At 44.7% G+C, this 25,003-nt stretch overlaps 1 protein-coding gene across 1 annotated transcript in view; it reads right to left on the reverse strand.

Annotated features, from left to right (window-relative positions):
• Nucleotides 1-22,906, reverse strand: part of LOC148519817 (mediator of RNA polymerase II transcription subunit 1-like) — a 73,089-nt gene extending 50,183 nt beyond the window's left edge. The window contains exons 1-6 of the mRNA XM_088476039.1: nt 22,738-22,906; nt 14,549-14,631; nt 5,299-5,383; nt 4,453-4,507; nt 3,808-3,940; nt 1,093-1,121 (exon numbers count right to left, since the gene is read on the reverse strand). Coding sequence (XP_088332165.1) covers nt 1,093-1,121; nt 3,808-3,940; nt 4,453-4,507; nt 5,299-5,383; nt 14,549-14,631; nt 22,738-22,879 — 527 coding nt within the window. The 5' untranslated portion in view covers nt 22,880-22,906. The remainder of the gene's footprint in view (nt 1-1,092; nt 1,122-3,807; nt 3,941-4,452; nt 4,508-5,298; nt 5,384-14,548; nt 14,632-22,737) is intronic.
• Nucleotides 22,907-25,003: the final 2,097 nt, after the last annotated feature.

The raw sequence follows: 25,003 nt of genomic DNA on the forward strand, positions 1-25,003 counted from the left end.
TGGTTATTCCCTGCATATGAAAACAGTCTCCCATATTTTACTTGTCAGGTCTATATGGGTAGTGTGGCAAGATGGAAGTCATTTATTCCAGGGAAGAAAGAAAACAAAACTTGTTCTGTTTGCAAAACAATACATTACACCACCTTAAACTATGTGGGGAAAGTGTTTTATGGTCTGAGATCAAGATTTAAATTCTTTGGCGTTAATTGTAAAATATTTTGTTGCAAATGGTTGGACAGAGCCTGGATAGAGGGCATTGAACAGACCCAAATATGAAGATATTTAGGCAAAAAACCTGCTGACTTCTGTTAAAAAGCTAAAGAAGATGACTAATTTCCGCTTCCAAGATTATAACAGTCTACAAAACACATTAAGACAAACAAGGCATGGTTTCAGAAATGGATGAAAAATAAAAAGTCTTGAAATGGCCCACTGAGATCCCAAAAGTCAATCCAGTTGAAAACTTGTAGAATGAACTAAATGGGGCTGAAGCACAGATCCCTCACAATTTGATGGACATACTACTAGTTGAAAGACTCATTACTAGAAAAAGAGTGAAAGGTGCATCCACAAAGCAGTAGTTTAGGGGTGGGCACACTTCTGCAACCAGGGTATTGTAGGTTCTCATTCTTAAATTTTTTTTTTCCTGAAAAATTTACTATTTTTCACTTGAATTGTGTTGGTTGCAAGGACACGTTAAAAAGATGAGAAACTGCATTTACAATAACGGTGTTTAAATTTAGTATTTATTTATTAGTCAGCATAGAGCCAGCTGATTCTGGTGCTTCCTAAATAGTGCCGTCCTAGATCCGGATTGATAAACACAACCATTCCAATGTCTTTGGTAGAATTTTGTCAATAATACAGAAGCCATTTTTAGTTTTACTAGGCAGAGGCTGCAGAGAATAGAAGAATTATTGAATAGAAGCAACAATTTTCTCAACTAGAATTGTTCTTTAGCATTAGGTTTACAGTTCCTGGTCTTTCACATTAGTTTATAATTGCAATTCTTTTTAGCAACACTGTATGAAACCGCAAAATTCCCCAAATTTATTATCACAGAGGAAAATTTATGATATCAAATAAAAATACCTGAGAAGCTGAAGCAATTCTTTGCACATCTAGAGCACCAAAGAAATAAAAATAAAATTAAGTAGAGAGACTACTAAATGCTTATATTATCTATCTGTAATTTTATATATACATACACATAGTTGGTAGAATATATATATTCTATCTTTGGAAACTTACTTTTTCCCCATCAAAATTAAAATGTACTTAAATATATTCATGTTTTGGCATCAGACCATTAGCAGAAACAAAACCATCTGGTAGTGAGTACATCTGTCTCCCATCATCATATATGTGGAATATTTAAAGTGAATGGCTTACTACACTAGTTACCATAGTTTTAAATTGATATGGTACACAAAAAAGGCTTTGAAGGCAAATCGTTTTTACAAATGAAAAAAAAAAATCTATAAAACTTGAAGGCAACTTTGCTGTAATAAAAATTTCAGTTGTACTATAAATTTGTTTAACACATACAATGCCTCAGCATCACTTGGTTCTGCCAGATCTACATGTTCAAGAATCCCAACAAGCTACACTTGACAGAGACCTACCAGACGTGACTGTCGGTTAAAGAGAGTGCTATTTCTTAATGATTTAAGACTAAAACAAAATGTTCTAATGATCTTTTAGTAACTATTTCTCATTTAATAAATAATCAATTTGCAAAGTATAACCAAGAAATATGGTATAATTTTCCAGCTGCAATGTCACAAGAACCAAGATTTATAATAAAGATGGTTTCATTTAAGATATTTTGTAATCTCCAACATTGATAATCACCAGTATATAAACAGGGTGTTACAATACATACGGTAATATATTTGGGTAGTCCGGGTATGTGTTGTATGTCCTTGGTTATGCCCATTGTAAGAGTCAGACTTTAAGCTTATACTCAGAATTTGTTTAGTGTATGCACCTAACACTAAAGGTTATCCACGTTTTTTTAAATGACATAATTAAATTCTTTCCCTTTTTTATTTCGGTTTTTATTTTTGTCACAGAAGTACTAAGAAGAAGCAGTCTACTGGATGTTCCCCTACAGCAGGGGTGGGGAACCTTTTTTCTGCCGAGGGTCATTTTGATATATATAAAATAATTTGCGGGCCCGATGCAGGCCAGGCTCCCTCCATGTGATGTCACACGGGGCGGGGCCACAATCACCGGTGATTACAGCAATGCCCGGAGTTGTAAGAGCAGCAGTGTGACCGTCTGAAGCATCCTAAGGATGCTTCTAGCGGCAGTACTGCATAGATTTTGGCTGCAGGGTGCCATTCTAGGCACCCTGCTAGCCAGATGAGGCTACCAGAGAAAAGCTCCGAAGGCCAGACCAAATAACTCCGCAGGCCTTATACAGCCCCCGGCCTGAGGTTCCCCATCCATGCCCTACAGGGCTGCCATCAGGAAAAGGGGGGGGACTGGAGTCTTGGGCCCAGACAGAAAGGGGAGGAGCCTCAGTCGCACCCGCATGATGAAGAGGAACAGCTGCCAGCCAGAAGGCAGAATAAGGTAAGTGATTGATGCTGGGGCTGGCCGGAGGCACGCAAGCTGGGGCTGGCTGGAGAAACAGGAGGGCTGGCTGGTGACTCACAGGCTGGGGCTGGATGGAGGCACAAGAAGGCTGGCTGGCGACACAAAAGGGGGGCAGAAAACGGGGCTGGCTGGGGAGGCAGAAAGGGGGGCTGGCTGGGGAAAACTGCAGGGCTGGAGTTGCTGAAACACTTTTGGGCCCTGCCTATTTTGTCAGTCCCGGGCCCCACAATTTCTGATGGCAGCCCTGATTCCCTATAATGAATGCTTTTAATATACAAGCTTTATTGCATATATGTAGTTTGTAAATTAGGTTTACAATTGTATTTGTCATTATGAAGGGGGGAGGGAGAGTATCTATTTTAGTGTATTTTATGGTCTCAGGCTATGCCTATTGTATGGGAGAGGAAGATATCACAGCTTTAATTTGCAACTCCAATTAGATGCAATGCTTTTGATATACATCTAATGGTGAATGTTACTGTATTTAGAAGTATATAAATAGTAAAATATGGCCAAAGAGAGACATACAATTTTTCTCTTTAAAACAGAAAAACAGGTTCTGTCAAGTGGGACATACATGTTAAGGACTGACCAGAGCCAGGAAGTAGGTTGTGGTTCAACAAGTGCCACAGAGCTGGAACCTGTAGTCCCACTGTGAAGAATATTACTGAATTTAACCCATTACCTCCTGCACCCATCGCCTCCAGGGGTGTAGAGAAGAGCCCAGGGCTTCACCCTAGCCCTGGGGTATCCTCGGGAGATCAGATCTTTATTGGGGGGTCCCCACTTTCCAAAAGATACCAGGACTGTGGTGACCAGTTTGGGGCTAGCGAATACTTTGGCTGGGGGGATCCACACTGTGTCCCCCCCCTGCTGTGGCATTACCCCCTGGCTGGTTGAGCACGGTGCTGGTTACTGGAAGTACAGAGTAAACCCACGCCGTTTTTCCAGGACCAGAACGGGCTCAAAAGTCTTGTGATGTTTTGCAGCAACAAATGGTTGAATGTCATTTGATCCCATACATTACCAGATTTTTGTTCCAACCAGCATCTACTAGTTTAAAGGTGGTTGATGGGAGATTTAAAAAAAAAAAAAAAAAAAAACATTAAATTAGTGCCCACTTCAAAACAAAAACTTTGCGTGGGGGGGGGGGGTAGTATTAAAAAAAAAAAAAAGAAAAAAGAAAACCAAATAACTTGTTACCGTTGGAGATTCTCCATGGTGAGCCAGCTTGACAAATGCTACATGTCCATTACTCTTCACTTGAACTTCTATATAAAACATTTCTGATGTGATATAGCAAATTCTTCCATTGGGACCAAGGTGAGATTCTAACCTTTTTAATTTGCAGAAGAGAGACATATTTTTGCATACTGCTTCAACACTGTAAACGAAAAACACTCGCACACCCCGTGCTCCTGACCACCTAAGATATTTCAAGGTAAAACTACAAACACATTTTTCAAAATGCACCCAATACATATAGTGTATCATTTGATCATCAGTAGGACATTATATATTTGTGCTGTACTTTATTTAGGTTATATTTTTAAAAACCCACGCACATAGGAAAATATAAAGCAATGTGGATACATCATGCAAACATTAATTTTTTTACGTTTCGACAGATACTGAATCCTTGATCATCTGGTAAAACATAACCCAAACTTATTTTTAAAAATAAGGTTCAGGGCCCAAACTATAAGTGCTTTCTAAAAAGGAAAAACAAAAAATAAAATGAATGTGAAATATATCACCGTCTACTCAATCCAAACTTTGCAGGATTTGGCTGTAGATCAAGTGTAAAATATATCATTACTCATTAAAATGTTACAAAAATGGACTTACCCCTTTTGTTTAGATATGGACTCTATGCGAGTTAACAAGGTAGAGAGGGATTTTGCTGGAATAAAAAAAAAAAAAAAAAAAACACATGCTGATAAACATTGACAGTGATTGATAGATACAAATCAATGGGAAAGATTGAGTAGCAGAGAAGTATCGATGGTAGTTTGAATGAAGTAGTAGTAATAGACAGTATGGGGCCTATTCATCATCACTTGTTTTTCACAAAAGCATGCGAAAATTAAAATTTTCACATCCTTTTTTAAAAAATAAGTGTCAGGGCCATTCATCAAGTAACGAAAAAGCATTTTTTGGGGGAATTTGATGTTACTGAATGCCACTTTCAGATGGCGTTCAGCCCCAGATAACCTTCACAGACTGCTGTTTACACGGCAGCCTATGAATATCTACATGGCAGCCACAGCAGAGTGATCTATTCAGATCCTTCCCTGCTGCGTCTGCACTGCAGACATGTGACCCTGACTCACCGACTGAACACAGTAGGTGAGCCGGGGAGGGAGAAGATGCGGCGTCCCAGGATCGAACTCCCGTGGGGTGGGGGTCCGGAATGGGGTGGGGGTGGTGACAGACACCGGAGCCGGTGTCTCTTCCCAGCCTGTCTTTAAGCTGCGCATGCGTAGCTTGAAGACAGGCAGTGAAGAATTTCTCACTTCCAAAAAACTGCGTCGTGGAAAAAGTAGTTTTTTGGAAGTGATAGTTTAGGGCAAGAGGCATGATGAATGCCTCCTAAACTGTGTTTGAACTAGCAGCGTGTTCAAACCATAATTATAACAAGTGATAATGTTTTTGATGAATACGCCCCTATATTACACAAGCCCTTCTAGATACCTTTTACAGCTTCCTGTAGTGTGTTTGTGCATCTCAAAACTGGATGATCTATACAGCCTCGTAAAGCTCTTCCAGCAGGTTTGTCCTAAAAGAAAATTAAGTAATAGGTTGAACAGATAGCTTTTTTTTTTTTTTTTAATCTTAATTTTTTCAAGTAATCGGCTGCGGAGGAATCAGAAGAGGTATGGAGAACTAGAGTTCCAAGAGAAATTATTTTAAAGTTGGCAATTGATCCTTCTAGAGCTAAGGGGAGAAAAAAAATGAAGAATTAGAAAACAGGCTCATTTATAAAATACAAGGGGGGAATTTTACTAAGAATCAAGTCTGAGTGAAATCGCAGCTGCAATTGCATTAGCGTATATCTCAAATCAGGCCCATTGTTTTGGATTTGGATTTTGTTCTAGAATTTCTGCAATTTTATTCTCCTTTCAAGGCAGCAGAAACCACCAATTGCATGGACCCAATTCCCCAAGTGGTCAGGGCGCTGGCCTGCATATTACCAGACAGCATTTTTGATCATGCTACAATATCATTCCCTCATCAACAATTAACACTCTCTCAAAAACGATTAACTACTGCAGCATCATTCTAACAACCTCAGTCAAAGTATTTCATTAAATTAACCCCTGTACAATAATTACCTTCATAATCCCGATTATTGATAAGCTCCAACATAAAATAATTTACATTTGTTTACATTATCCCTCTAGATACCTCCCTCAGTCTAAAAAAATAATAATAATAAAAAAAAAACCTTCATGATAATTGAACCCACTAAAACATTAACCCTTTATTTTTTATATTAGTCCCATAAGCTATACACACCTAAACCCATATATCCTAATTTAGCTCTAGGAGAACTTTTTTACTCCTCTCCTATTGCAACCACTGTGTTCAGGAAGCCTCAAGCAGCTGCCTGTCAGGCATGTTCCACTGAGGCGGCAGCAGTCAGTGAGGAGGGGCCATGCAGAAACAGGGCAAACAGGGGCTGTGCAGCCTATTGCTGAAGAACACTGCCCTTATGAAAGGATAACTGTATGCTGACCAGTGGCAAACGCAGGATTTCTAGAGGGGGGTTTCCAAATGCATGATTTTAGAGTGAGTGTGCCCAGTCCATGAAGAGGGTAGAATTAGCACTTAACCAGCTTTAATATGCGTCATACAAAATGTATTGTGTGTAATAATTCCAGCATATAGAGGACCAGCAATCACAGTAAGCCATTAGATGCGGCAGTAGGGCCATCCTGCCTGAGCTGAATGATTTTATTTTAGATGTGGGCACCATTCTAGAGTATTAGAGCAAGTCAGGGAATCTGGGGGAGCAGCAGAATAACCTAGCACTGCCCTGGACATCTATGTACATATTTGGCTCTATAGCAGCACATCCCTAACAGTGAATGTTTTCCAGATCTCCTAGTTGGTGCACAGGTTATTTATTACTGATTGATACATATTAAGAGTTGCACAGGTGGTGCTAATTATTTCATTTGTGATACTGAGAACATGCAGCACTAGTAAAATTCTATTACATTACTATTTCTATTGTGGTCATGGTGTGGGCTGGGGAGGGGGGTTTCCAGGCAGACAGAAACCCCCCCCTGCGTTTGCCTATGCTGAAAACCTTTCCTCACTGCCTGCTCATCCCTGCTCCCTGAGATCACAGCTGCAACTCCTGCTCTCCCGCTGGTGTCCCCTCCTCTGTTACTTGGAGCACGTGCCCTGCCTGCGCCCCCCTTCCCACTGTGCCCCCTGATTTGGACAATGCCTTAACCAACATTTAGCCAAGCCTTTACCATCCTTATATTGAGACTGAATAAAAACTCTGAGATGAATACATCATTTAGGCCATTTTTTCTTTTTAATCAAGATTACAAATTATTGACTAAGAAAAATGGTCACTCTACTTCAGACCTATATGACACACATTATTACAGCACATAAGACAGACCTCCCAACATGACCCTCTCCAGGAGGGACACAATGCTCTGGTCCTGGACATCCCTGGTAAGAGGTGAGGCTGCAGCGCAGTTCAAAATTCAAGTAGGGGAGTCACACCAACTGTCATTTCACACGCTGCCAAACATCACTGGCTGGGACTCACTGGCAGTTGGTGTGACTCCCCTATTTGAATTTTGGACTGTACTGGAGCCGCCACCAATCATAAATTACCAGGGAAGTCCAGGACCAGAGCATTGTGTCCCTCCTGGAGAGGGTCATGTTGGGAGGTATGCATAAGAGGTTTACTAATGACCACCATTCAGTCAAAGTGGTTCCTACAGTCATGGCTACAGTTTGAGTCTCAATGTTACAGACGTACCAAGATTATTATTTTGAGGCTTGAAGTGGCATTCGATAAGGTACCATGGGGCTGGGCCCACCTTCACACTAATTTTTGAGACTTTAAGTTCCAAGATTGTCCAAATTGTTCAATATATTACCACAACCCTGCCTCCTCTCTCATAATAAATGATCATCTGTATGGTGTCAGTTTTTAGATTAAGGGTATACATCAGATGTGCCAGCTACCCCTCGTAAATATTAACTTGACCTTGGCCCCTTTGCTTAGAATTCTATATGGGTTGGGATTGATTCATGGGGAATTGTAAATGGGATGCAGAGGTTACACCAACAGTGTTTGCCAGTGACTTATTCTGTATATTGCCAATGCAGTGCAAAGCCTCTTAAACATTGAGGGTAAAAAAAAAACCAATGTGTATTAGTAACAGGGTTTAGGGTCAAGATCGTTAAATCTTTTGCCCTCTCTTTAGGGAGACAAAACCATCTTGAAGTAGATCACTCGGCCATCAGTGGACAAACCATCACATAAAGGACCTCATTCAGAGTCGGTCGAAGCGGCCGCACGGTCGTACGCGAAAAGGGGCCATATATGCAAATGATTCTCTCACAAGTTGCGTCCCTAAGTTCGGATTGGTAGCTGGCCGACCAAGGGGAGGAAGCGGTCGGAAGACAAACAAATACGCCCCCTTCTCGTACGCATTGCATGTCATCTCCGGGCATATAAGGATTAATCGAGACCATCGGCAACCATCGAAACTGGTCGTAGAGCTTAAGGTTGACCATACCCTCTCTTAAGCTCTACGATCATGTCAGTGTAAAAACCTCCCATATCACATGTGCCATGACGCTACTTTGTTAATTATGCACTCCCATAAACCGTATGCACTCCCACAAAACGGCGTTCGCATAATTAGGCACGCCTGCGTTCGGATCTCCTCTCCCCCGTTTTCAAGCACCTTCCCCTGTTACCACCCACAAACGCCTCATTCTGTCACTCAAACTACCGACCTGGCTGTGTTCAAGGAGAGAGAAATTTCTGATCGTAGCGGCTAGTTTGCGCACGCGCATTGAGAACTTTAAGCATGCGCAGTATAGCGAACATCAGTGGCATACGACCGTGCGGCCGCTTCGACCGACTCTGAATGAGGTCCAAAGTGCTTATGGATATAGTGTTCATTCTAGTACCCTGCACCTGTCACAACTAGATATGAGTGGTTCGGATTCTGTGGAATCCGAACCGCTCCGAACATTGGGGATCCGAGTCCACCCGAACCCTGTTCAGGTGTTCACCGCCTGACTCGGATCCCCGTTCGGGGCCGAACGGCGGCCGCCTGATGTCGGATTCTCACTAGAGAATCTGACATCAGGGCTCCTATTGTGTAGGGCAGAGCGCTGTGATAGCGCTCTGCCCTACACAGACACAAACACACAGCCGCCAGCGGCAGCTGTGTGTTTGTTACAGCAGCCAATGAGAGTCACACAGACTCTCATTGGCTGCTGCACGGAGGGAGCCGGCTGGAGCTCACACATGAGCTCCGTCTTCCGGCTCCCTCCTCAGCGTGTGACAGAGCGGACGGCGCGGGAGCGGGGTTACAGGTAAGTTTTTATATTTTTTATTTGTGCAAGGGCCGGGGGCGCTACTGGGGGGGGTCTGCTACTGGGGTGGTCTGCTACTGGGGGTGCGGGGAGGCCATACTACTGGGGGGGTCTGCACTACTGGGGGGGTCATACTACTGAGGGGCCTGCTACTGGGGGGGCTATACTACTGGGGGGGGGTCTGCTACTGGGGGGGCCATACTACTGAGGGGCCTGCTGCTGGGGGGGCTATACTCCTGGGGGGGCATACTACAGGGGGGGGCCATACTACAGGGGGGGGCCATACTACAGGGGGGGCGCCTGCTTCTGGGGCAGCCTACTACTGGGGGGGACATACTACTGGGTGGCATGCTAATGGGGGGCATACTACTGAGGGGGCCTGCTAATGGGGGGCATACTACTGGGGGGGCCTGCTAATGGGGGGCATACTACTGGATGGCATGCTAATGGGGGGCATAATACTGGGGGGGGGCTGCTAATGGGGGGCATTCTACTGGGGGAACTGCATAGTGGACCCTACTACTAAGGGGACTGCATTGGGGGCACCACTGCTGGGGGCATTGTGTAAGGGACACCGCTACTGTGGGCATTGTGTAAAAGGGGCACTACTGTGGGCATTGTGTAAAAGGGTCACTACTGTGGGCATTGTGTAAAAGGGGCACTACTAAGCTGGGGGAACTGCATAGTGGACCCTACTACTAAGGGGACTGCATTGGGGGCACCACTGCTGGGGGCATTGTGTAAGGGACACCGCTACTGTGGGCATTGTGTAAAAGGGGCACTACTGTGGGCATTGTGTAAAAGGGTCACTACTGTGGGCATTGTGTAAAAGGGGCACTACTGTGTGTCGTAACATAAATAAGAGACACTACTTTATGGTGTAATGTGAATCAGGGGCACTATGTGTGGTGTAATGTGAATAAGATTGTGCACTGTGACTCCTAGGGCCGTAGCCCACTATGTAAACAAGTACTGTGATTCTGCTGGCGGTACCCCACTGGGTGGGTGCACTACTTTTCATTTCTGCCACTGCTGTGTGGCAATGTGTCATAGATGTGCTTTATACTGTGGTGTCTGTGTCGTTGTGCCGCTGCTTTGTCACTTAGTAACCGGTCAGCTCACTGCAACCTTTGGCCAATAATGTTGAAAACAATATTATAAGCTGTGATATGGTCTAAATTGACTGGAAATCAATGTTATTGAGGTTAATAATACTCTAGGACGAAAAAAAAGACCAATTTATGTGATTTTAGCTTTTTTTGTAAATTTTTGTAAAAAAATCCAAATCCAAATCCAAATCCAAAGCCAGTCACCGCAGTTTGGCAAATCCAAATCCAAAGCCGGACGACGAATTAGAACCAAATCCAAATCCAAATCCGGCAAAAATGGTCCGGCGCACATCCCTAGTCACAACCCATGCAGTTCCTCTTCCCCGCCTGGGGCATCGCTCTCTGCTCTGGTGCTTCTAGCACTCTCAGCTGATACAGCAAACTGCTGAAACAGACCAGAGTGCTAGAAGCATCAGAGCAGAGAGCGACACCCCAGGCACGAAAGAGGAACTGCACAGGTGGTGACCATTATGGATATATTTACCTAAAAACAGGTTTGAATTGTACGATGTTAATGTCAAAATAATAATGAAATCACATGAGGATCTTAAAAGCTGGCAAGGACTGCCTTTCTTTCTTGGGAACCTCAAATTTGCTGAAAATTATAACCTTCCCAAAACTTCCCATAACAGACACTTCCCATAGTATTATCAAACTATCATTGCATGGCCATTAATAAGGTATTCCAAAACTTCATTTGAGATTATAGGAAGTTTAAATTCAGTCTCACAATATTTTAATGACTGAATTCATAGTAAAGATTCAGGGGCCTATTCATCAACCGTTAAATGGCCCGATACGCTAGTTTCTGCATTTTTAAGTTACCAGGCCATTCATCATTAGGGGTCCGAAAGGACCCCCCGGTATTCAGCAAACTCTGAAAACTGAGTTTGCTGCCGAGAACAAGCGCCATCTTCAGACGGTGGTTGTTCTCTAATCCCCGCTCCTTCCTATGGGAAGGAGTTTCGGGGATGTGCAGAGCGATCCGAGCGGATACCTCCACCGCCTCCTCATTCCCTTCCGGCGGCTTTGCTTATGCGTGGCCCAAGGTCACGCATGCGTTGCCGGGACGACGGGGAGCAGGTAAGTAACGCAGCTACAGAAGTAGCTGCGATACTTTCCACGGGGACAACTGCTTTTCGGAGCAGTTGTCCCCTCACCGGAGCAATGATGAATTGCTCCGATGTCAGGCTTCCCCCGCTGCGAGTTGGATACTAAAGTATCCCTCGCAGCGAGTTCAAAACTTCATCGGAGGCCATATGGCCTTAGATGATGAATAGACCCCATAGATATATACTAAGATGTCTTTAGAATGACCTTACAAATTTCTTACACCTACACAAACAAGAAACCTCCCTTATTCATATCAGCATAATTCATGGGGCATAAAATTAATCGCAAAAGGGACCTATATAGCCATAATTTGGCATTCCTCCCTATGTGTGGGGTAGTGCAGAATTCCACAATGGCAAACCTGCATGCCCTTTTACTTGGGCCAGAGAGGAAATATAGGATATTAGATGTAGACTACTAAGGGGTCTATTTGCTAAGCTTTGTTAGGAGATAAAGTGAATGGAGGTAAGGTACCAGCCAATCAGATCCTAACTGCCATGTCACAGGCTGTGTTTGAAAAATGACAGTTAGGAGCTGATTGGCTGGTACCTTATTTCCTGACAAAGCTTAAAAACCAAATTACATTTTTAATAACATACACACCATGCCAACTGTTGACATTCACAATGTCAACATTGAGAAAGTCGTGATTTTCTACCCTACCCATAGATCATGCTACATTGTAATTCTTAATATTACAATGTAGCAAATGCCCTTGTTCCAGACAGCAGGGCCGGATTAACGGGGGGACGACAGGGGCGATAGTCCCTGGGCCCCCACACGTTAAGGGCCCCCACGCCCATCGGGGGTTAAAGTGGACCGGAGGAGGCGGAACCAGCTCCTGTAAACAGCGGGCGCCCGGCTCCCTCCCCGCAGCGGCAGCCAGAGTCGGAGGCTTGAGCTCACATGAGCTCCAGCTTCTGGCTCACGCAGAGCACTATGGCAGAGACGTCATGACGTCTCTGCCATAGTGTGGAGGAGCAGCCGAGCGGACTGCAGCGGACGCGGGGCTAAGGTTAAGGTAAGTATGAGCTTTATTTTTTTTTTATTTTTTTTTAGTGCAAGCGGCCTACTGGGGGCATTACTGGCGGGGGGCATTACTAAAGGGGACATTACTCGGGGGGGAGCATTACACATTACACCTGGGGCATTACTCGGGGAGGGGGGAGGCATTACTACTGGGGGCATTACTGGCGGGGGGCATTATTCAGGGGGGAGCATTACTACTGGGGCATTATTCAGGGGGAGCATTACTACTGGGGCATTACTCGGGGAGGGGGGAGGCATTACTACTGGGGGCATTATTCAGGGGTGAGCATTACTACTGGGGCATTACTCGGGGAGGGGGGAGGCATTACTACTGGAGGCATTACTGGGGGGGGGAATTACTACTGGGGCATTATTCGGGGAGGGGGGAGGCATTACTACTGGAGGCATTACTGGGGGGGGGAATTACTACTGGGAACATTACTCGGGGGGAAGCATTACTGCTGGGGGCATTAATCAGGGGGCATTTCTATTGGGGGCTCTACTACAGAGGGAGCATTAGTATTGGGGGCACTAATAGAGGGGCATTACTACCGGGGGCATTTCTACAGAGGGCTCTACTAAAGGGGGAATGACTACTGGGGGCCTTACTATTGGGGGTACAACTGCATGGGTATTTCTACTAGGGATGTGCAGGCTCGGATAGGTTCGAGTTTGCACGTGGAGTTCGGATTTTTCCCTCCAAAAAAACGGAACTCAGAACGAGGCAAAACGTCATCTTACATGGACGAACATCATCATTCCTGGACAAAAGACCAGGAATGATGATGTTCGTCCATGTAAGATGACGTTTTGCCTCGTTCTGAGTTCCGTTTTTTTGGAGGGAAAAATCCGAACTCCACGTGCAAACTCGAACCTATCCGAGCCTGCACATCCCTAATTTCTACTGGGGGATTTATACAGGGGGCATTACTACTAGGGCATTACTATTGGGCACATGCCCAATTACTACTGGGGGGCATTACTATTTGGGGCACAACTACAGGGCCCTACTGGGGGCATTTATACAGAGGGCATTACTACAGGGGGCACTACTAATGGGAGTATTGCATAGGGGGCACTGCATAAGGGGCACTACTACTGGGTACACTGCATACGGGGCACTACCACTGTGGGCACTGACACTACTGGGGGCTCTGCATAAGGTCCCCATTGCGCATACCCCCAGTTTGTCACATTTAATAGGGGCCCCCACATGTTTGTTGCCCAGGGGCCCCCACAGACCTTAATCCGGCCCTGCCAGACAGACTCCTATTTCAGCTACCAAATCCATAGAGGACTGCACTAAACACTAGCCTGAGGAGGATAGTGCTATGTGCTGAAATTGTATCTGTATTTGCTTTGATACATAGACCCCTGTATTTACAGTAGTGTACATTAGAGTGATAAACTGAAGAGCAGATTCAGAGTCACATGCAAAGCGGTCACATCAGAGTCAGACCATCTATGCAGCTGCACCACCTGTGTACTTACCTCGTGAGAGTCACTATCATCACATTTGCACCAGTCCTATAATGGGTGCAAGAGATCCAACTGAAATCCACCAGAACTTTACACACGCTCTCCTCTTAACAGTTCACAATTCCATCTACATGCACACGGCAAACTTATGCTACGTGTAAACTCCCTGTTGCAGAGACAGTCACACCCATTTAGCTGCAAGTGGAAATCAACAGATCCGCTGAGATGCCTCGGATGAATGCACAATACAAAATGTTGTAGTTGCGGCCCTGCGATTCTGAATCAGACCCAGATTGCGCAGCATCATCATTATGTATCATTTTGGTGCATTATATGGCAAACTTGAATACGATTAAACCAACCCACTGTATTGCAAGTGAAGAAAAAATCCTACATGTAAAGTCAATGTATTTTGGGATATATAGTGTCCCAACCACCCACCCCCAGCCAAACCCCCAAGCATTTATTTCATGTAAAGTGGAGCATTGGTTTGATTGAGAGGAGGCGCTTGTAACATTAAAGCTGCATAAGGAAATCATGCAGCCTTGGATGGCGGGCTTAGCTCTAGCACACAGAACATTTATGCTTTACAATTACATACATACAGTAAGAAAAACGGCTCTTACCAGACAATAGCGGACAAGTTTAAAGGTTTCAGTCCATGGTTTCTGGGAATATTTCAGGTGCAATTTTTCTAATATAGTTTTTCCTGCAATAGTAACTGGAGCTGTAACATATTAGCAAGACAGACATACACAATATATAGCCTCAAACACAGACATACAGATTTAAAAAATCTGCAGCAGGAATAAGGAGATTATTGTCGCATCACCAAACCAAACCCAATGACATTTATATTTTGGGTGGCGTTATCTTTCAATGTTGAAGCAGGATTAAAACACAAAATGAAAGTCAAATACTTTCAAAATGTATGGAACAAATGCTATTGTGAGGACTTGTTTATAAGAAACAAACTGGACACTTAAATGCACTGACTAGAGGGATTACTTATACAAAAAAAAAATTTCAAGTTCCAGGATTCCAGTGACAGAGTGGCCTATTCAGTGGCGTAAATTCATCCCAGATGCCCGGAGGCAAGTTATAATTTGGTGCCCCCAGCTCCCCCCATCACAGCCGCTGACACTGTAATGTAGCAATTTGCAAGCATACAGGCTGTAGATAGACAAAGGCAGCAGCTGATGGTCTGAGATGGACTATCCACTAGTGTATGATGGCTTCTCAGGTGCTGGGAAGGGGTACAGTGTATTGGGCGGCCGTGACGGTACACTCTGGGTACATAGTTACAGCCCTAAGTAGGGTGAATATGTTGTGGACGATGGAGGAGGTGCCCTTCAGAGCTGGAGCCCGGCGGCAGGCGCCTCCATTGTCTCCCATAGTTCTGCCCCTGGGCCTATTGTTGTACAATTACATTTATTTTACTATTGTATCTTCCGCATTCAGCTAAGAAACACAGTATACCACCAGGGCCGTAACTAGGGTAGTGCGACCAGTGCCGTGGCACAGGGCACCGCAGGGCAGGGGGTGCTGTTTGGGTCTGTCAGTTTTCCTGTTTATTATCATTCTCACTTGTATCTTCCTCTTCTTTTATCCCCAGCATCTCCTGGCTGACACAGGAGTGTTCCTATCTCTTCCCTGGCCCTTCCCCATGAAACCATTGCCCTTTTTTTAGGTGCACTATCTTATGTCCCTATTTAAAAAATGTGTGTGGGGGGCGCCAATTCTCTAGTTGTGGCTCTGTATACCACAGTCCCTATTATTCTCAAAAGGGGCCTGCGGACTTGGGCAATTTGAAAAGTTTTTAAAAACTTAGCATTTTGGTGCATCATCCCTATAGCTAATGCCATCTTCAGATGGTGTTAGCCATTGCAATGTTTGCTAAATAAATAGGGATTTTGGGATCCCTCTGTGTCGATTTATACGGTGCACATGTGCGACCTGATGACTGTGAGCCAGTTGTGAGACTGCAGTGCCAGATAAATGTCCACAGGGGCCTGGACCGGAAATATTGTGGGCTGCTGCAGGAGTGTGACAGTCGCTGTGGCGCTGTGGCGCTGTGACTAGTAATGTGGGGGTGCGACCTGCAGAGTGTGGCATGTGTAGTGGATGTGGCTAACTCCATGGAGGGCATTGTCAGTTCCTACCTTCAACCACTTTATAGTGGAGCTGTAACAAGAAAAAGTTTTTAAGGATGTTTTGTGTTGGGAATATTTGTTTGTATGTGTATACACAGTGGCGTCACAAGGGGGGTGCGGGCCGCACCCGGGTGTCACCCGCCGAGGGGTGACACCAAAGTGCAGACTCCCCCTCTGGTGACAGGAGCCGGGTGCTGCACTGTAGAATTACGTGCAGCACTCGGCTCCTGTCACACTGAGGGAGCCAGCACTACAAACACACTGGTTCCCGGGGGCAGCCCGCACCGCCTGGACCCCCCGGAGACACTAAAACCGGGGTTTGGGTGCTTGGCCCTGCCCCCACATGTGAGGGCCCACTCACTTGTCCCGAGGCCCCACCCCCTTTCCCCGGAGCGTGCGGCTGTGCCGCGCTCATGCTTGTACACCCACACCGGGTGCAACTAAAGGTGAGGACACGATTGTGTATACAACTATACATACATGCAGGAGTGAAGCTAGGCTTCCTGTCTCCCCAGGCAAAGACTCAGCTCATCATCCACCCACCTTGTAGATAGTAGACACCCTTGGCTAGATTGTATAGAGCTGTCAGCATTGTAAAAACAAAAATGTTTAGGTAAAATACCATTTTAGTCCCATTACTTTAAAGGTGCCAGCGCCTGCTGCATTTACAGTGCATTCGGAAAGTATTCACAGCGCTTCACTTTTTCCACATTCTGTTATGTTACAGCCTTATTCCAAAATGGAATAAATTCATTTTTGTTCTCAAAATTCTACACACAATACCCCATAATGACAACGTGTAAAAGGTTTCTTTAGATTTTTGCAAATTTAATTAAAAAGACAAACTAAGAAATCCCATGTACATAAGTAATCACAGCCTTTGCTCAATACTTTGTTGATGCACCTTTGGCAGCAATTACAGCCTCAAGTCTTTTGAATATGATGCCACAAGCTTGGCACACCTATCTTTGGGCAGTTTTGCCCATTCTTCTTTACAGCACCTCTCAAGCTCCATCAGGTTGGATGGGAAGCGTCGGCGCACAGCCATTTTCAGATCTCTCCAGAGATGTTCAATAGGATTCAAGTCTCGGCTCTGGCTGGGCCACTCAGGGACATTCACAGAGTTGTCCTGAAGCCACTCCTTTGATATCTTGGCTGTGTGCTTAGGGTCGTTGTCCTGCTGAAAGATGAACAGTCTCCCCAGTCTGAGGTCAAGAGTGCTCTGGAGCAGGTTTTCATCCAGGATGTCTCTGTACATTGCTGCATTAATCTTTCTCTCTATCCTGACTAGTCTCCCACTTCCTGCCGCTGAAAAACATCCCCACAGCATGATGCTACCACAACCATGCTTCACTGTAGGGATGGTATAGGCCTGGTGATGAGCAGTGCCTGATTTCCTCTAAACAGAACGTCTGGCATTGACTACAAAGAGTTCAATCCTTGTCTCATCAGACCAGAGAATTTTTTTTCTCATGGTCTGAGAGCCCTTCAGGTTCATTTTGGCAAATTCCAGGCGGGCTGTCATGTGCTTTTTACTAAAGAGTGGCTTCCGTCTGGCCACTCTACCATACAGGCCTGATTGGTGGATTGCTGCAGAGATGGTTGTCCTTCTGGAAGGTTCTCCTCTCTCCACAGAGGAATGCTGTAGCTCTGACAGAGTGACCATCTGGTTCTTGGTCACTTCCCTGACTAGGGCCCTTCTCCCACGATCGCTCAGTTTAGATGGCCGGCCAGCTCTAGGAAAAGTCGTGGTGGTTCCAAACTTCTTCCATTTACGGATAATGGAGGCTACTGTGCTCATTGGGACCTTCAAAGCAGCAGATATTTTTCTGTAACCTTCCCCAGATTTGTGCCTGTCTCGGAGGTCTACAGACAATTCCTTGGACTTCATGCTTTGTTTGTGCTCTGACATGCACTGTCAAGTGTGGGACCTTATATAGACAGGTGTATGCAATTCAAAATCATGTCCAGTCAACTGAATTTACCACAGGTAATGATCAGTGGAAACAGGATGCACCTGAGCTCAATTTTGAGCTTCATGGCAAAGGCTGTGAATACTTAGGTACATGTAATTATTTTTATTTTTTTTTATTAAATTTGCAAAATTCTAAAAAAAAAAAAAAAAAAACACTTTACACATTGTCATTATGCGGTATTGTGTGTACAATTTTGAGGACAAAAATGAATTTATTAAATTTTGGAATAAGGCTGTAGCATAACAAAATGAGGAAAAAGTGAAGCGCTGTGAACACTTTCTGGATGCACTGTATTCTGGGGTATCTACACTATTCAATGGAGCATGGAGGCTCAACTGTTGCAAAACACAATGGCTAAGTATTGCTGCCTGTACTAAGCTGACACAACCATCACACAGCATTGCAATGACCACAATATAATACAGAGAACATTACAGTTACTGCCATATGTTGCAGAGAGCATATTACAATGATTGGGAAATAACACGCAGAGCATCACTGTGACCACCATATAATACAAAGAGTATTGCAGTGACTGTCATATTATACAGAAAACATCCCCTTGACCACCAGATAATGTAGAGAGCATCACAGTGATCACCATATAATACAGAGAGCACTGTAGTAACCACCATAAATTGCAATGACCACCATATAATGCAGTCACTATCATATAATACAGAAAGCATCTCGGTGAACGTCATAATACAGAGCGCGTTGCAATTTCTGCCATATAATATAACGAACATCGTAGTGTCCACAATATAATAGTGTATTACAGTGACCGTCATATAAAACAGTGTTGCAGTGACTGCCGTATAATACAGAGAACATCAGTGCCCGCCATACAATGCACCAAGCATCCAAGTGACTGCCATACCCAGCTACACACCATGGCCCCTGCAGTGGGATATATCATCAGCAAGCTGCAGGCAGATCTATCTATATATACACAGGGACAAATGCAGGATTTCTAGAGGGGGGTTTCCACATCACGCCACTTAAGTGGTCATGACCACCATAAAAGGGTGTGTGGCTATCATTTTAGCTAATCCTAGGCCACATCTACATCAAATATGATGCATTAAGAGGAATACATACTTAAGCAACCCAGTGGCCAACTGGCAGTCCCTCCGACCAAGTGGACAAATTGGTAAGTGATATACACTTACCAATGGGCTGCTCGATGTCTGGAAAGACATCACAACTGGACGGGGATTTAAATTTGCCCACCTAATTGTGATGCCAGCATTGGCATTTCCTGTGGCCAGTGTATGGGTGGTCAGTGGGTCACCTGTACACATAAGTAGATGGACCTTTGGCTGTACTGCAGGTATAACCCGATATGTCTGTGAACAAAGGGCCTGATTCAGAGCCATTCGCTATTTGCGGTCGTTCGTTCAAAAACAAGGGGTGGCTATTCAAATGATCAGTTCGCAAATTGCAGTCTGTTCACACCTCTAAGTCTGAATGAGCGAGCAAAACATACGCTCGTTTATTTGTTAAAAACGCCCCCTGGCCGCACGCACCATACGTCATGTCCGCTATTTATTAGATTAATCGAGTACATCGACCAGCGTATGAACTGCTCGCTATTCTTGTGGTTGGTTTTTGCTACCACAATCTTGCGAGCAGTTCTGGCTATAAAATAACCCAGTGACGTGGTCAATGACGCTGCTGTATTAATTATGCACACCCATAAAACGCCCGTTTTGACCTTTAAGCACGCCTGCGTTCGGATCTCCACTCCCCATTTTCAAGCACCTTCCCCTGTTACCACCCACATACGCCTCATTCTGTCACTCAAAATAGCAGGCATTCGCTATATTGCGAGCACATGAATTTCGGCCGCACTGACTGGTTCGCGCATGCGTATAACGATCCGTACGCATGCGCAGATGTGCGAACATCGCTCGGAACGAGCGTACTGCCGCTAGCGAGTGGCTCTGAATGAGGGCCAATGTCATTCACAAACATATCGTTTGAACACACCCGCATATGCACTATGTAATTCGCTGAACGACATATTGCATAGTGTACCCTTTAGGCAGAAAATAGGCTTTAATGGTGAGTATTTTAATAAAAAATGACATAGATAAAAAGCACTCACTGGATTCTGCCCCAGTGCAGGTTCTACTTCTCCCTGCATCCCTAGGACTAGACAAATACCAGCCAGCAGGCACAGTTTCTGCTCACCTCCTCTCATGGACTCCCACTCCTCCTTGCACACACTCCTCTTATGGGTCCCTTGAGCGGTTCTTACACTCCAGTACATCTGTGCTGCTCTCTCCTTCAATCCTCCCCACTCCTCTTTTGCTAAGCATGGACTCCTCCTTCCTATTCTAATCATTTCCCCCTGGCAGAGCTGCCATCAGCAAACTGAAAGCCCTGCAGTCTGCTCTGCTGTTAAAGATGCCGTGTCAGGCTGTCACTCACAAATATGTCACTGCTGGGGCCTGTCTGTCCCAATCAGCAACAGCACTTTGTCTTGCAACCTCCTACCTTCAATGCTGCCTAGGGATGGCCATCGACCATTTGAAATCATCGATGGTTTATGGCAGATGTTGAATATTTTTACCATCGATGGCTAAAAGCCAATTGTTTTTAGCCATCGATTGATGAACAAGTGGGAGCCAATGTTTTTTTTTTCTGACGGGATAGAGCTTAGCCCTGCCCTGGTTCTGCTAAGAACAGACCCTGTTTTTTGATTGGTCCGCGCCTCCCCGTTTTCTCCCACAGCGGGGGTGCAAACCATCGATTGTTCACCATAGATGGTTTGTGTGCCATAGATGGATCCATTGATGGATACCCCACCAATGGCCATCCCTACTGTCGGCCCCAGACAGGCGGTGCAGCTTAGAACACAACGGCGGGCAGGTCTTTGTCAGGCTTGGGGGCGGAGCTTCAGCCTGTTTGGGGCGGAGCTTCCACCAGCTCCGAGGTGGGTGGGGCTTCAGACATTCAGGGGGGGCTGGCATTAGGGGGGAGGGGAGTGTTTGTTTGTGAATGGCCGTAGTTTTTTCGCTTCACCAGAAGCAGCAGTCTCGGCATGAAAAGAATAGCAAATTGTCCCAACACTATTGGGTCCATTTACTAAGGCTTGGGTGGAGGGAAAGTACGAGCCAATAAGCTCCTAACTGCCATGTCACAGGCGGTGTTTGAGAAATGACAGTTAGGAGTTGGGTGGTTGGTACGTTGTCTCCATTCACTTTATCTCCATCCAAAGCTTAGTAAATAAACCCCAAAATCTTGTATCAATAAGTAGAGTTAATTTCTGAGCAATACTCTCCCTGATAACTAAGGGCTGTAGAACCAAGGCTTTTTAGAATGACAATGTTTTATACAGAAGTTATGGAAAACTTACAGATGTGTCCTCATACAGCAGTGCTCTAAGCTCGCCAAGGTTCTACGGCAAGCATCCTTTTTTTTCAAAACTTGCATCTTTGCACCGCTAAAAAGTATAAGAAGCAACAAAACTACATTGCAAGCGTATACGGACCACTGGGCCTTGCAGTACTTGTACAGCTGCACGGAAGCAATACGAGTGGCGGTGGTTATTCATCCCAGCACGACCAGTTATGCTTAATCTGAATACTACACTACCCGTGGCAGAGTGTGTCAGTCACGCTAAAGAGTCTCGTGCTGTATGGCGTAAGACGCTAGGTGTATGAGGACACATCTGTACAGTGATACTTGGCACTGAATAAAAAATAAAAATGGAAACATTTCATAGCTCTTTATTCCGATAGAACTGTACGTAGTTGTAGTTCTCTGAAGCAGTCTCTGTGCGACACAGAAATAGTACAGGATTTACTAGATCAGTGTCACTACAGCATCACTTCATATTTTCACCATGTACCATGGCTCTTAGTACCATAGTTCCATGTACCATAGTTCTGCACTATATAAACACATTTCTTGTCAGGCGATGGTTTTCTGTATGTAGTGTGGAAGAAAAGGCGAAGGAACAATCTAAAATTGCTAATGTATTTATGCTCCTGGTACACCAGAAAAAGTCCACCTAATACAAATACCAAGGCCACTGTACTACTATACACAAATCTGCACTAGATTATAATTGAAACACATATGATAGTATAAGTGTGCACTTTATCAGATGTAAACAGGCATGCATATGGACCAATGACCCTGCAGAGGCATATGTAGTGTAATCACAATGAACCTGGATATATGACTAATACCCCATCTGTTTTAATTACAAAATGACATAGGTTTTGTTACTGAACACAAAGCTTTTCCTAGGTGAATAATATAGCAGCTCCCAATGCATATTACTTATTACAGCATCACAGCACCTACACTACACATGAGAGTTATGCAGCATACTCTAGAACTACAAACCAGCTATTGATATCTAGAAGATGTGTCAGAGCTTCATACTGGATGCCACATATTAGAGAATAAATAAAACTAGCATGTGGAGAACAATCAAAAAAAGAGATTGTTGTAATAAATAATTGGGCACATAATATATGCCATCATCTTAATTACATTTGTGCAGTTCTAAAGAGATTTCTTTATTATAGTAATAGTATATGTGATGTTTGCAGTCAGTTATTAATCTGACAGCCAAGATGATTTATTCAGATTATCCTTTGTGTCCACTGTGGTGGATTTAAATAATGACCACAAATATTCAGCATTTCAAGCTATGTTTCTGTTTACCAAAACCAGATACATTCCAGTCCGGACGGTGTTCGATAGGAGCATGAAGTAATGGAGCAGCAGACTCCTTGTTTATAGGTGTCCAGAGACTTTCAATCATCCCCTCCTCTGACAAATCAACAAACGCCTCCATCTCTGACATTGTTCAACTGTTACTATTCCTCCTTACTGACTGATAATCTCTGTGGTTTAATGGCTGTTTACCACACCTGTACTATTAACACAGCTCAGCTGAATGCAACTTTCTCAAATAAAAAATTCTCCATATTACCTAGGATTTTAAAAATAATAATACAATATATATATAACTTAACTGAGCTTAAGTCATTGGATCATAATATCAGTAAATATCTGAAAACTATAGTCAAAATATATTTCATACTATTAAATTGTGTGAAACATTAAATACTACAATTTAATTGGAAACCGTTTCTTACAAGCCCCATGCTATATAGTGAAGGCAGTGCATTCAGTCATGGGGGAATGGTCGGATGTGAACACAAGTAGAAATCACTTTGTAGCAAAGTTCATACATGCAGATATTATAGTAAATGCAAATCTGATAACCAGGCTATTACACAGGTTTATTGGCTGCACCACAGATAGGTTACATACATACTAGGGGTGAGCGGGTTCGGATTTCTGAAATCCGAACCCCCCCGAGCCCCCCCGATCCGAGTCCGATCCGAGTCAGGCTCGACTTTTCCCGCCTGACTCGGATCTGAAATCGAGGCAAAACGTCATCATCCCGCCTTCCGAGTCTCGCGGGTTTTGGATCCTATATAAGGTACCCGCGTCGGCGCCATTTTCTCACTCGGCTGTGGACAGTGAAGAGGGAGGGTGGGAGTTAGGGCTGTGTAGTGTAGTGTAGTGTAGTGTAGTGTAGTGCTGCTGTTGTCCACTACTTCAAAGTCCATAGGGGCTGGCTGTGTTGTGCTGTGCTGCTGTTGTTAATAGGGGCTGTGTCCACTACTTCAAAGTCCATAGGGGCTGGCTGGACTGTGTTGTGCAGTCAGTTCTCCATAGGGGCTGTGTCCACTCCAAAGTCCTGTGCAGTGTCCCAGTCCTAAAGGAGTGCTGTAGTGTTGTCCAGGGGGTGCTCTGTCCATCAGGGGTGCTCCCCCCAAGTGCTAAAAAAATAATATATTTTCTGTGTTTGTGAATTGTGTGCGCAGTAGCCGCACGTGCATCAACAAAGTAGTGCCAAGCGTGCGCCTGTGTCATAAGTAAAGGGCCGGCTGGCTTGACCGTTAAAGGGTGCTGTAACCCCCGAAAGTACACTCCAGTCCAAACCAAAAAAAAAATATTTTCTGTGTTTGTGAATTGTGTGCGCAGTAGCCGCATGTGCATCAACAAAGTAGTGCCAAGCGTGCGCCTGTGTCATAAGTAAAGGGCCGGCTGGCTTGACCGTTAAGGGTGCTGTAACCCCCGAAAGTACACTCCAGTCCAAACCAAAAAAAAAATTATTTTCTGTGTTTGTGAATTGTGTGCGCAGTAGCCGCACGTGCATCAACAAAGTAGTGCCAAGCGTGCGCCTGTGTCATAAGTAAAGGGCCGACTGGCTTGACCGTTAAGGGTGCTGTAACCCCCGAAAGTACACTCCAGTCCAAACCCCAAAAAAAATTATTTTCTGTGTTTGTGAATTGTGTGCGCAGTAGCCGCACGTGCATCAACAAAGTAGTGCCAAGCGTGCACCTGTGTCATAAGTAAAGGGCCGGCTGGCTTGACCGTTAAGGGTGCTGTAACCCCCGAAAGTACACTCCAGTCCAAACCAAAAAAAAAAATATTTTCTGTGTTTGTGAATTGTGTGCGCAGTAGCCGCACGTGCATCAACAAAGTAGTGCCAAGCGTGCGCCTGTGTCATAAGTAAAGGGCCGGCTGGCTTGACCGTTAAGGGTGCTGTAACCCCCGAAAGTACACTCCAGTCCAAACCAAAAAAAAAAATATTTTCTGTGTTTGTGAATTGTGTGCGCAGTAGCCGCACGTGCATCAACAAAGTAGTGCCAAGCGTGCGCCTGTGTCATAAGTAAAGGGCCGGCTGGCTTGACCGTTAAGGGTGCTGTAACCCCCGAAAGTACACTCCAGTCCAAACCAAAAAAAAAAATATTTTCTGTGTTTGTGAATTGTGTGCGCAGTAGCCGCACGTGCATCAACAAAGTAGTGCCAAGCGTGCGCCTGTGTCATAAGTAAAGGGCCGGCTGGCTTGACCGTTAAGGGTGCTGTAACCCCCGAAAGTACACTCCAGTCCAAACCAAAAAAAAATTAT

This window comes from Taudactylus pleione, unplaced genomic scaffold (genome assembly GCF_031769625.1).
Source record: "Taudactylus pleione unplaced genomic scaffold, aTauple2 ptg000181l, whole genome shotgun sequence".
NCBI lineage: Eukaryota > Metazoa > Chordata > Amphibia > Anura > Myobatrachidae > Taudactylus > Taudactylus pleione.